Genomic DNA, 12,639 nt, shown 5'->3' on the forward strand with positions numbered 1-12,639 from the left:
GAGAGATCGGGAACTTTGCCATGACTCGGATCCCCATGAGCCAGGGATCTGCTGTTCCGTCCCCGGGGACCCCGCAGCAATGCTGGCGGGACTCGCACGTGCTGCAGACGGTCGCTCTTAACGTTTAACCGCTGGCCACCGTGTCACCCGAACATTTTCTCAAAGCCTGGTTTAAGAAAGCAGCTGTGTGATTCTAACCCATTGGGATCCCAAGTGAGGGAAACAGTGAATAATTGAGGTCAAGGTAGCTGTTGGGTTCCCAAGGTGGGAGGCAAGTAAGAACCTGGTGCCAGATGCACGTTGTGCACTTGAGCCTGCGGACAAACCCAGAGCCCATGCACCCTGCTGACCCCGGGGGTGTGGCAGCCAGCTGCGGGAGCCCCCAGACACAAAGCTAATCAGGATACACCTCTTAGCTTCGGCCCAGCACCAAATTTTACTCTGCAAATGTATTCGTTTTTTAAATTGGCAGCTAGCTACACAAGTTCTGTTTTGCCAAATCCCACTAGAGCCCCCACCGTTGCCCTGTCCTGGAGGTTGTGTAGGGTTTCTTTAAGGGACAGAGCCTCTGGAAAAAGAAAATTCACTGAAAGCTGTAATGTGAAACCAGCAAAGAGAAAATAAATGTTCAGTTTTGTTGTGGTCACAATCCATACATGGTAAGAAAGAAGGGGACAAGGGGGTTAGGGATTCCAAGGAGAGTTTCAGACCCAGGTAAGCATGGCAGGGACCGTGGGGTGAAACTTGCTTTCGGGGCTCCCTCCCGTCAAGTTAAAAGTGAGGCTTTAGCGGAAGGCCATAAACAACAAAGGCAGGAAACAGCCAAGGAAGTTCTCAAGGGGTTTTCTTTGGTTTACATGCCCAGCTTTCAAGTCCCTAATTTTATAACATAAGTCCGACTTTCTCAGTCCTGTAAGTTCTTAGAGGAAAATGTACCCCAGGTTCCCGACCCCCTTCCAAAAGGGAATGCTAACAATGCTACAAAGGGGGCAGTCCTGGCCCAAAGGGGCACACGGAGCTCTCCGTTCACTCTCTCGTGGGCAGAGAGGTTCCCTGGCCCGCTGGCTTTTTGGGGGATACTCATGGTTCTTCTCGGGGTGATGCCTGCGGGAGCCTCCGTATTTGCAGGCCCCTGCACGAGACTTTCTAAGTCCGTAGGAAGGTGGAAGTTTGACTTCTCACCGGCCAGAAGCCCCCGTGCCAGCGCGCACGAGCGGCCCGATGCAGACAGTAGCTTCCTCAACAGCTGCCCCCCCTGCCCGGGTCGACTGAGTGTTTTTAGGCTGGTAGCTGGTCACGTCAATGAGGAACGTGGAGTTTCTAGGAAGCCGGAGAGGATTCATCGTTGAGCTGACGTGAAGGTCTCCACTTTCCCCGTAGGAGGAGCTGTGGGTTCATTATCTGCTGGTGCTCGCAGGATCCCTGCTCCCTCTAGCAGTTTTCTGAGGTCTAGCATCACGAATGGGGCCGGGTAGGGACAGAGGATTAACAGCTAAGATAGGTGGCGTTGCTCATAAAAGCCATCTGTTCTGCTACCTGCGTTTGAAGGTGTAGGCGGTTGAAGGAGTGTTGGGGGGGGCGGCGGGGATCAACTAGGACCTGGCGTTAGAGGCTGGATATTCGTGAAATGAGAAGAGGCCCAGTCATCACTGAATGAAAATCAGTTGAAGTTGCTAGAACTTCCAGGGGCCCGGGCTGCCCTGTGGAACACTCCCCCTAGTGGGAGTCTGGGTAGGGCTGAGCCAAGCCCCCTTTTGTTCCTCAGAGGAAGGGAGTTGGCCGTTCTCGGGATTTAGGGTGAGCTCTCCATTATCCACCCTCACGAAGGACGCACCCAAGAGTGAGAACAGCCAGGTATTAGCGTATTTACTTGGGCTTTGGTTTCAGAATCCATCTTTTTTTTTTTTTTTAAGAGCATTTTTTTTTAATTTATTTATTCATGAGAGGCAGAGACCCAGGCAGAGGGAGAAGCAGGCTCCATGCAGGGAGCCCAACATGGGACTCGATCCCGGAACTCCAGGATCACGCCCTGGGCCAAAGGCAGGCGCTTAACCACTGAGCCACTCAGGCGTCCCTTTTTAAGAGCATCTTAAGTATGTTCTGCTACAGGGAACTCGAAAACCCATTTGGTGAAAAAATAACAAGAAAACCAGCCTAAAAGCCATGTTCTTTGGTGAAAAAAATTAAGAGAAACAGCCTAGAATATACCGCGATAAAAAAGGAAGTAACTAGAGATTAAGCTCTTTTTTAAGAAACTGAGCCTTCTATATATATTTTTTGCACATATTTTTGTGTGTGTATATATATATATATATATATATACTTTTTTTAATTTTTTTTTTTGTAGAGTTCACACCCGAAAACCATTTACTAGATGCGCCCAGTCAGGATGATTCAAGACAACGAGTACACGGTTTTTCTGTAGAGTAAGGCCTAGGTATTGGTGTATCTCGGGAGTCCTCTTATTTTAAACTTGATCATTTCATAAAGATCATTTATTGACAGATTTTTACATTTACACCATAAGTATTTGCTTCCTTCTGAAACTTGTTGAGATACTCAAATAGTGACTGCCAAAAGGAACAGCCCCCGTAAGGCCAGCGGAGTGACGTAGTGGGAGTGCCGTGGAGAGGGCTGTAGGTAAGCCAAAAGCCCCGGGCAGGTGTGAGCGTGGCAAGCGTAGGGCCAGCTCCTCTGCCCCCAGCCCCAGGACGGCCTTGATGGCAAAGAATCGATTGGGTGACTCAGAGTGACGGGTGTGGGAGGACATGGTGCCACGTCTGGTCACATCAAGTGAGGGTCCAGGTTAGACGCCTGAATCTGCTGGCTCAGGCCCTGTAACCACGAGGGAAGTCCAGCTGACCCAGGTGCCCCGAAACGATGGCTTTTGCCCGCCCGATTGTGGGAGGAATTTGCGAAGCCCTGCGGTAATAAATTGGCCGTTGGATCTATAATGAAGCGGTAGTCCTCAGCAGACAGCTGCACAGTCCTCCCACACCACGAAGACGTCGTTAGGTCCTCATTCAACCCGAATGAAGAGATGACGGTGCTTCTGATACTTAGCTGTCGCCTGTTCGGGGTCGCTGGGGCTGCCACAGCGCCATCCGTTAGGACGGTCATTTAAAAACTGGTAGACTTTGCACATCTGGCTTTGCTCTGGGGGGGACAGGTGTAGGGCGAGGCACTGCTTCCAGTCACTGCGTGGGCCCACAGCAGCCAGGGCGGCCGACAGCGTGCATGCACCTCCTCCTGCCCCGGAGCGCCCCCCGGTAATCTGCGGCAGGTGCCAGCGCAGTGCTGCGGGCTCCGGGCCCCCCCTGGCCGCTCCTGGGGGGCCACCCTGTGTGTGTTGCATGTTCGTATAATCTCTCTGCGCTGGAAAAATAACTCGTCCGGCTTAGCTTCCTCAACCTCCCTAGAGCTGCGAGCCTCTGGAATGCACCACCTGTCCTCTCTCGCCGATCCTTCTGTCTGCTGCCCTCAGTTGCTCACACCTTCCTGGGGGCCCGTTGGGGGGGGTGCTGGGCACCGCCGTGGGGGCCAGGGCTCTGGGCGCAGCGTGTCCGTGGAGGCTCCTCTTGCGTCCCAGGGTCACCACTGGCCTCGCGGGGGGGTGAGTGGTGACACGGAGCGGGGTGGGGGCGGGTCCAGCCGAGAGTCCCGGAGGGGGGCCCCGGGCCTCAGCCTGTGCCCCTGTGCTCGCTCCCGCAGACAGCCAGTCGGACGCCGAGACCCCGGCGGCGGCGGGGGGCGAAGTGCTGGACCTCACCTCCCGGGAGAGAGAGCAGCCGGCGGCTGAGGGGGCCCCCCCTGCGCCCACCCAGGCCCGCGAGGAGCTCCCCGCCGAGGAGGTGCAGCCCGGGGACGGGCAGGAGCAGGCAGCCGGTGACGGGCAGGAGCGCGAGGAGCAGCCCGCTGGGGACAGGGACGAGGACGCCGACGGCCCCGAGGACGACACGGTCAGCAACAAGAGCCTGGACCTCAACCTCGCCAGCAGGCTGATGGGCTTCAAGCTGGCCGAGGGCGACGCGGGCGCGGCGGGCGGCGGGGGTCCCGGCCCGCAGGACCACAAGCACGCGTGCCACGTCTGCGGCAAGAGCTTCAAGTTCCAGGGGACCCTGAGCCGCCACCGTAAGGCCCATGGCCGCGAGGAGCCCCGGGAGGACGGCCCGGCCGCCAGCGGAGGGGGGCCCGAGGGCCCGCCTTCCCCCGGCCCGGAGCCCGACGAGAAGCCTCCCGCCGACGCCTCCTCCGAGGAGCCTGCTGCGGCCGACGGGGTGGCCTCGTCGGCATCCGACGCCTCCGGGGAGAAGCCGAGCGAGGAGGCGGACGGCGCCTCGGACGGGGAGAGTGTGGCCGAGAAGAGGTCCTCGGAGCGGAGTGACGACGACAAGAAGCCAAAGACAGACTCCCCGAGGAGCACGGCCAGCAAGGCAGACAAGAGGAAGAAGGTGTGCAGTGTGTGCAACAAGAGGTTCTGGTCCTTGCAGGACCTGACGCGGCACATGAGGTCCCACACAGGTAAGGAGGGGGCCGGAGTGCGGGGCGCCGCCGCTGCCCACGCCTGCCCGACGACCTGCCCACCCACCTGCCCACCCAGCCTGCCTGCCCGTCCACCTGCTAATCCACCTGCCTGCCTATCTGCCCATCCACCTGCCCACCCACCTGCCCGTCCACCTACCCACCCAGCCCATCTGCCCATCCATCTGCTCATCCACCTGCCTGCCCAGCCCATCTGCCCATCCAGCCCACCTACCCATCCACCTGCCTGCCCACCTACCTGCCCATCCAGCCCACCCAGCCCACCTGTCTGTCTAGGTGCCCGTCCACCTGCCCGTACACCCAGCTGCCCATCTACCTCCCCACCCAGCCTACCTGCCTGCCCATCTGCCCACCCACCCATCCACCAAGGGGCCCTTTTGCTGGCACATGCTGCCCCTGCCACCGCCACCTGAATCAAACACCTCCCCCAAAGCAGCAAGGCCGAGTTGAGGTCCTGAGCAGGCCCTTGGCCAGGTGAAGTCCGGTAAACTCGGAATTTAACCGGTAGTTCTCTTTGCCATCAGAATGTACAGCATACAGGGATGCAGCATGTACCCTCAGCAGCGGTAGTTTTGAGAGCACTTTGGTCAGCCCCCCGAGCCTCAAGTCATCCCAGTTGTAGAACGGGGATGGGGCTGCCCCGTCCCATAGAAGCATCTAGAAGAATGTGGGTGCTGGGTGTTTGGGACCAGCGTAAGCCTGAGGAGGACTGGGGGTGAGGCCTGAGGAGCCAGCAGGTGCTCGGTGGGAGGCACCTGGGCCCCGTCCTCCCCCGTCAGGTGGACAGTTGGCTGCACATGCACACAGCGAGGGGCTTGTCCGTGCTCCTTCTGGAACTCCCCACCTACAAACCCCCCAAAGCAGAGCCATTGTTTTGGTAGCAAGGGGGAGCCCTGGGTGTCCTCGTAAAGCCGAAAGATGTGAACCCATCCCCTCGTCCCCCTTCCCCCCACCCAAAAAACAACCCCAGGGCTTGCACCTCAGCCTCTGCTTCCCTTGGCCCCTCCCGCGGCAGCCAGGGTGCCCGCATCCGCCCCACGCACTCCTCCGCCCGTAGCAGCTAGGCCTCTGCTCAGGGGATTTGGAGGGCTCTGGGGCTTGGCTCCCAGCAGAGGGATATTCTTGGGCTCCTGGCAGGTGGTGCCCTCAGCTGCTCACAGCCCAGTGTTTGTGAGCGGGACGGAAAGCCCCAGCTGCTCCGCCTCAGAACAGAGTGTCTGGTGCCTCGGGCTGACGAGGTGCCGCTGTCCTGCACGGCCCTCAGAAACGGTGCCCCGGCCCTGTGAGGGGGACCTCGCTGCTGGCCTTCCCTGAGGTTTCTCTACAGGCCCGTCTGGGTGTCCATGAGGCGTCCAGCTGGGGACCCTGGTTCCTGCATCCGTGTGTGAAGAACTAGTCTGAGGGATGGAAGGGAGAGGGAAGCGGAGGCGGCCCCTTGCGTTTCTGTTCCTTGTTTTGCCAGTTCAGACAAATAAGAGGGTTCGCCCTGAGTCCGGGTGCGGGCAGTGCGGGGTGGGGGGCTGGCCCTTGCCACCTGCTGCTCCTTTGGCTGCACCCATGGCTGCCACCCACGTAGGCCACGGAGGTGCATGGATGCCGGCGGCCCCACTGTTAACAGACATGACTTCTTTCTCCCGCCGCTCCAGGAGAAAGGCCCTACAAGTGTCAGACCTGCGAGCGAACCTTCACCCTGAAGCACAGCCTGGTTCGCCATCAGCGGGTCCACCAGAAAGCCAGGCACGCCAAGCAGCATGGGAAGGACAGCGACAAGGATGAGCGGGGCGAGGAGGACAGTGGGAGTGAGTCCACCCACAGCGGCAACAACCCCGTCTCCGAGAACGAGGCCGACGCGGCCCCCCCGGCCAGCAACCACGTGGCCGTCACCCGGAGCCGGAAGGAGAGCCTGGCCGTCGCCACCAAGGATCCCAGCCGCAGGGAGGAGCGGGCGGCGCTTCGGACGGCGGGCGCTGGCCAGGCTGAAGCTGGCAGGAGCGCTGCCAAGGCCCCGCCGGCGGGCAGCCCCAAGGAGCAGGGGTCTCAGGGCGACCCGGGCCCGGAGAGCCCGCCGGCCCTCGTGCAAGATCTGCCCGCCCGTGCCCTGCTGGCCGCGGACGGGGCCTCGCCGCTCCTGGGAGTGGAGTGATAGTTCACCCTGGCCCCCGGCGGCACACAGATGAAAGCCAGCGGAGCAAAGTGTCCTGAATCTAGATTTCATGAGGTTTCCTCAGTGCCCTTCAACTATCGGGGAGTGTGTGTGTGAGTGAGTGAGCGAGCGAGTGAGCGAGAGCAGGAGCGGGCCGCCCTGCCCGGTGCCACAGCCTTACACCCCCGTCCAAGAGACGCAGCAGGTGCACACTTCGAGTGCCTTAAGTACTCACCAGCCCTTCGGTGTAGCCTGGGTGTTGTGTTTCCCCAAAATGACTGTTTGGAAAAAAAAAAAAACAAAAAACAAAAAAAAAAAAACAAAGCAGATGTTTTAATGAATTATTTGGAGAGGACCTTTTCATTTAAGCATTAACGTTATCTTCTGTATTGGTGTGTCTGAGCTTGTCCTTGCGAATCTGTGATCGTCACGTATGTTCCGTGAGCTGGAAACAGAAGAAAAGAAATAACGCCCTTGCATACCCATAGCCAATAACTGGAAGAAAATGATGTGAATTTCATGTAAATTGCCAGAGGAAATACGGATAAGATGTTCTTTTCTCAAATAGACCTTTTTCTTTTCTGTGTTCGCTGCCTGGTGGAGCTGTAGTTTGGTCCTCGGGATGGCGGGATGTGGCTGACGAAGGTTTCCAGCGTGGTGCCAGCCGAGACCAGGAGAGACGCTAGCTTCAGCCCTGTACTCACGTGTTTTCAGCGTCAGACCTGACACTTACTGTTCCAGTTTCAAGACCTCCGTTCTTAACTTCCAGAGAAGAGTTAACGCTGGCGACTTTAACCTATGGAGAACGTGCGCAGATGTCACATATCTGATCCCCCCCCCCCTTTGGGTATATGTATTATTAATATTATTATTATTATTATTATTAGTTCATCAGTTTGCTGGTCTCTGCAGTCAGCAGAAACAAATGGGCAATATTTGTCCCGGGAGACCTGGGCTGCCCCCGGGTCCCCGCGTGGGCCTGTGCCCGCGGCTTTCCTCGGCACCCCCGGGTGGCAGCTCTTCTACTGTACTTAGACAAGCCTTTCTTCCGTGACTGCAGAATCCAGCGGGGGGGGCCGGGAGCGGTCCTCCCTGGCGGGCGGCCGAGAGCAGCCCCGAGAGGGCAGAGAGCAGCCTGGCGGCCCGGAGGCCCGGCCCGAGCCTTACCCGCCTGTGCTACTGTCACGTGCAAAGCGAGGAAGTACTACTACTGGTTATAAAACGCACACGGGAGATGAAAGATGAGACGCAGATTTGTATTTACCTTCCTGTGATGTGGGGTTGGTGCTTGACGATAAACATGCTGTTTCTAACGTTCCTGAAATTGCCTGAACCCCACCACCACCACCCCGGGTGCAAAAAAAAAAAAAAAAAAAAAAAAAGGCAGGATTTCTACCCCCCCCCCCCCCAAGCATCCCAACGCAGGCAGTTAGAGTCCCCTCCCTGCAGCCACCGGCAGCGGCGAGAAAGCTAGCCCTGCTGTAGCTGAGCGTGCGCTCGGCACCCTGTCCTGCAGCCGGCACCTCTAGGGTGCCCGAGCGCCCCACGTGCCCCCCCCCACTTCACCCCCACGAGCACGGACACACACGCCCCCTTCTCTCTCCCCAACCGACAGTGGCCAAAATCCCAGCAGCCCAAACTTCAAAGGAAGATCTGTATTCTTGGGATAATGACAAGCGATCTCTTTGCATGTGAAAGGAAAAAGGTCGAGGCATCTATGACTTTTCAGCTTTCCTGGGGAGCTGAACCCAGAACCGGGTCGACTCCAGATGAATACAAAACCAGAACCAATGATCTCCTGTTATCACTTTATACCCGGTGTGGTTTGCGGAGTTAAAAACCAGTTCATGCATCCCTTCGTTTTTTTTTTTTTTTTTTTTTTAAATGACGATTGTTATTATTTTTTTTTGTCGTTGTTATTATTTGGGGTATCTTGTGTTTCGTTTTCCTTTGCAACTCTCCACACTAAAACCCGCGACTCTGTGGAGAGAAGCCATGACTTAGCGCTACGCTGCGGTGAGATGTAGCAGGAATGGGCCTGGCCGCGCGGCCTGGGCCGCAGCTCGCAATAATCACTATTGATTTAAAGCTTTATTTAGCCTCCATCTGTACCCTCGTAGTCGGTAAGGTCTTGCCACATTTTATTAGTGAGGTTGAGAAATGTATTGTCTGTCATTCTGTCCCCCTCCCCCCAATATTAAACTGTGAAATTTGTGATTTGTTTAAACTCTGGGTGAATCATAGTATAGTTTGCATGTCCAGCTAATTTGTTTCTATACATTTTGTTTGATTCTCTTTCTCCTCCTCTCAGGGCTTTTACAAAAAAAAAATAGTATATATATACACATATATATATATATATGCGTCCATATATATATATATATATATATGGATCTTCTGAAAAGTTTTTTGAGGTGCAAGTTTTTCTCTTGTTTTTCTCTTTGATTTATGGACACAATGCTGAGATTCAATCACTACATGAAACTCCTGGCTGTGAAAACAAAATATGAAACCCAGAGCTGTTTCCCAAACAGCCCCGGGGGGAAGCTACGTGACAGTCGGCTGCCAGTTTCAGAAAGATGCATCGTACCTTCCACCCTCTTCGTCTCTGTCCTCTCTTCAAGAAGGAAGTTGATCCCAGTGATTTCAGCCCATGCATTAAACAGGAAACAATAATAAATGTGTAGAATTCATATTTTTCTAAAGGGAACTTAACTGCTGCTACGTGTTATGTACAAAACCGGTTTATGCCACATGAACAGAATCACAAGTTTGGTTTTGGTACTTTTTGTTTCTCTTTGTATTCAGTTGTATAGTACTTCCAAATTCAGAATGAGAAGAAAAGCTGTTCTGTATCAAACCATCTAAGCAATAAATGTTATATTTTAAAAATGACAGATTGCCGGTCACCCGGGCCGTCCTGTCATTTGCTGTCGTCCCACCAGCTTGTCTGGCACCCAGACTGCAGCCTGCGCAGGACTGGGGTCCGGGGCCATCGGGGGACTGTGTGCCGGCTCCCATCAGCCCGGGCCCCAAAAGGAAGCCCTGTCCCCCCCACACCACCCCACACCACCCACAGTGGCTCCTCCAGTCTCGTCCACGCTGCCTTTTCCTCCTCCTGCGGGTGAGGATGGATCGCGTTGTCCCTGGGTGCAGGAGAACCCACCAGGGGGGTGACCCCGCACGGTAAAGTAGCGAGTGGGCAAAATCCCAGAGTTTCTTTTTTAATTTTATTCATTTATTCACGAGAGACCCAGGCAGAGGGAGAAGCAGGCTCCATGCAGGGAGCCCGATGGGGGACTCGATCCTGGGACCCCAGGATCACACCCCAGGCTGAAGGCAGATGCTCCACCCCTGAGCCATGTAGGGATTCCAAAATCCTGAATTTTCTAAGCCGGGACTCCAAGCCACCCCAGAGGGAGCGGGGCTCGGGGCAAGGGAACCGTGGACAGGGCTTCAAAGGCATTGAGCGTGTTGGGTGAGGTTGCAGTGCCCGTGCTCAGGGGTCCCCTGTGGGGAGGCCCCCCACGGCCACACACACCGCTGCCGACCGGGGCTCCTGAACTTGGGATAAGACGAGCAAACACTGGGAGTGACAGAAGCGCAGCTCCTGGACTGGCGCCTCCAATGGTGGCCTGTGGCCCGCACCCGGTCAGCCTTAAGGCCAAGGGGCAGCCCGGGGCCGGGTGGCCTTGGCAGAAGGCACAGAGGAGGTGCCCAGTGGCTCCCTGGACAGTTCTGACCCCGCGCGCGGCTTGGGGAGCTTCCCCCGTGCTCCTCCGCCCGGACCAGGCCCCTCAGCACCTGCACCCTGGACCTTTTGTGCAGAAGGTAGTTTGGGGCTCCCACGGGAATGTACGGCGTGAGCTTCATCGAACCATAATCTGTGTATTAGGGAAAAAGCTGGATGTGGGTTTTCTCTGTTGGGCCCTCGAAGAATCCCAGTCGGGCGCAGGCAACCCAGGGCTGTCTGAGCCACAGGCCGCCGCCCGCCTGCTGCTTCCTCCCTTCCAGCCCTCTTCTGGACCTTTCCTTTGCCTATCAGGAGGGGGGAATGACAGGAGCTTACGTTTACAACCGGTTTCACGGGGGGCACCTGGGGGGCTCAGTTGGTCAAGCATCTGCCTTCGGCTCAGGTCATGATCCCAGGGTCCCGGGATCGAGCCCCACGTTGGGCTCCCTGCTTCTCCCTCTCCCTCCGCCCCTCCTCCCCGGTCGTGCTCTCTCAAATAAAATCTTTCAATAAAATAAAAGCAGGTTCACCTTTGTGGTTGTCCCAACGTGGTCGGCCTGTGCTCTACACTGAGCGCGGGGCGGCCCTTCCCAGGGCACCGTCCTAGGCTCGGAGAGTACGGCGGGAGCAAAACCGATTTCTTTCCTTGTGGAACTTGGGTTTTGACGGCGGCAGACAATAAACAGACTAGCGGAGGAGGGTGCAGAGTGGGTGCAAGTGCAAGGGGAAGAGGAGGCCAAGGGGAGGTGGGGCCGGGAGCGCCGGCAGGGTGACCTGGAGGTCTCAGGGCAGCACGCGGCAGGAAGGTCACCCACGCAGATGTCTGGGGAGGGTCCCGGGGGCAAGGGCCTTGGGGGAGCCTGCCGGGCCCCGCAGGAGCCGTGTGGCTGGCAGGGGGACGAGGGCACAGGGTCTCGCCGGCCGGCTGCGGGGACCGCGGGATGATGGGACAAGGGTGGACACGGGGAGGCCGTCGGGAGGCAGTCCGGCGCAGGCCAGAAGTGGCGGCTTGGAGCGGAGCGGTGACGCGAAGATGCTGAGAAGAGGTGGGGGTCGGGGTATTTTCAAGGGGAGCCAGCCGTTCGGGGTGACCTGCAGATCTGTGAGCTGCAGAGAACTCAACGCTTGGAGGTTTACCCAGAACACACAGGCTCGGAGCTTAGCTGTGATGGCCGGATGTCCAGAATTCACTTTAAAATATATATATAGGGATCCCTGGGTGGCGCAGCGGTTTGGCGCCTGCCTTTGGCCCAGGGCGTGATCCTGGAGACCCGGGATCGAATCCCACATCGGGCTCTCGGTGCATGGAGCCTGCTTCTCCCTCTGCCTGTGTCTCTGCCTCTCTCTCTCTCGCTCTATCATAAATAAATAAAAATCAAAAAAAAAAAAAAAAGAATAATGACCTGCCCGTGGGATTGCCACGCAGGCTAGAAGAGCAGATACCACCGGGGGCTTGGAACAGGCCCTGCGGCCCAGTGAGCAGGCCGGAAAGTGCGGGTGTCTCCTTAGTGCTGCTTGGCAGGGGGGGTGGGGGGGCTCCTCCTAAGGATGCTGCTTGGTTACCGGGTTGCAGAAGCGCCACGGGACACCTTCATCCACAGACAGACGTCGGGGGAGCGGCCTGCAAAGGGGTTTGGGGGAGACGGCTGAGCTGCGTGCGAGGCCCTGGAGGGGGGGAAGATGCTCTCGGCGGTGGGGGCGGGGGGGGAGGCCCGGTCCCTGAGCAGCTGTGCACATACTCACACACTGTCCTCGAGGCCCCAAGTCGCCCACGGCCCCAGCGCGCACACCTCCCTCCCTCCCTCCCTTCCTCCCTCCTTCTCTCTCTCCCTCTCTCTCTCCCTCTCCACCTCGTCTTCTCCAGTTTGACTGAAGGAAGAGGAAGGGCCCCAGACAGAGTCCTGGGGGGCCCCGCCTGCCCCTGGGCCACCCCGCTCTGCTTCCCCGGGGCCGGAGGATCAGGAGGGGGGACGAGGTCCAACGAGGAAATGTTCCCCGCGTGCAGGAGGGGCCAGAGCAGCCCCGGCCACGGCGCCACAGGCCCCACGGGGGCCCACCCCGCCTCGGTGCGCCGCACACCTGCCCCCCCACTCGCTGGGAGGGAGCCCCCTGGAGCCGCCCCACACCGGCCGGTCCTTAGGGACGCCAGGCCTGTCCCCCCGGGGGACCTGGGGGGGCGGAGGCAGGCCCGGCTACCGGCCCGCCGCCTGCTCCCCGCCCG

General features: G+C 57.9%; 1 protein-coding gene across 1 annotated transcript in view; it reads left to right on the plus strand.

The window, feature by feature from the left end:
• The window catches only part of RREB1 (ras responsive element binding protein 1), a 176,092-nt gene extending 166,512 nt beyond the window's left edge, over nt 1-9,580 (plus strand). Inside the window, 2 exon segments of the mRNA XM_049106052.1 lie at nt 3,712-4,521; nt 6,189-9,580. Of these exon segments, the coding sequence (XP_048962009.1) occupies nt 3,712-4,521; nt 6,189-6,685 (1,307 nt within the window). The 3' untranslated portion in view covers nt 6,686-9,580.
• Nucleotides 9,581-12,639: the final 3,059 nt, after the last annotated feature.

This window comes from Canis lupus, chromosome 35 (assembly GCF_003254725.2).
Source record: "Canis lupus dingo isolate Sandy chromosome 35, ASM325472v2, whole genome shotgun sequence".
Lineage (NCBI taxonomy): Eukaryota > Metazoa > Chordata > Mammalia > Carnivora > Canidae > Canis > Canis lupus.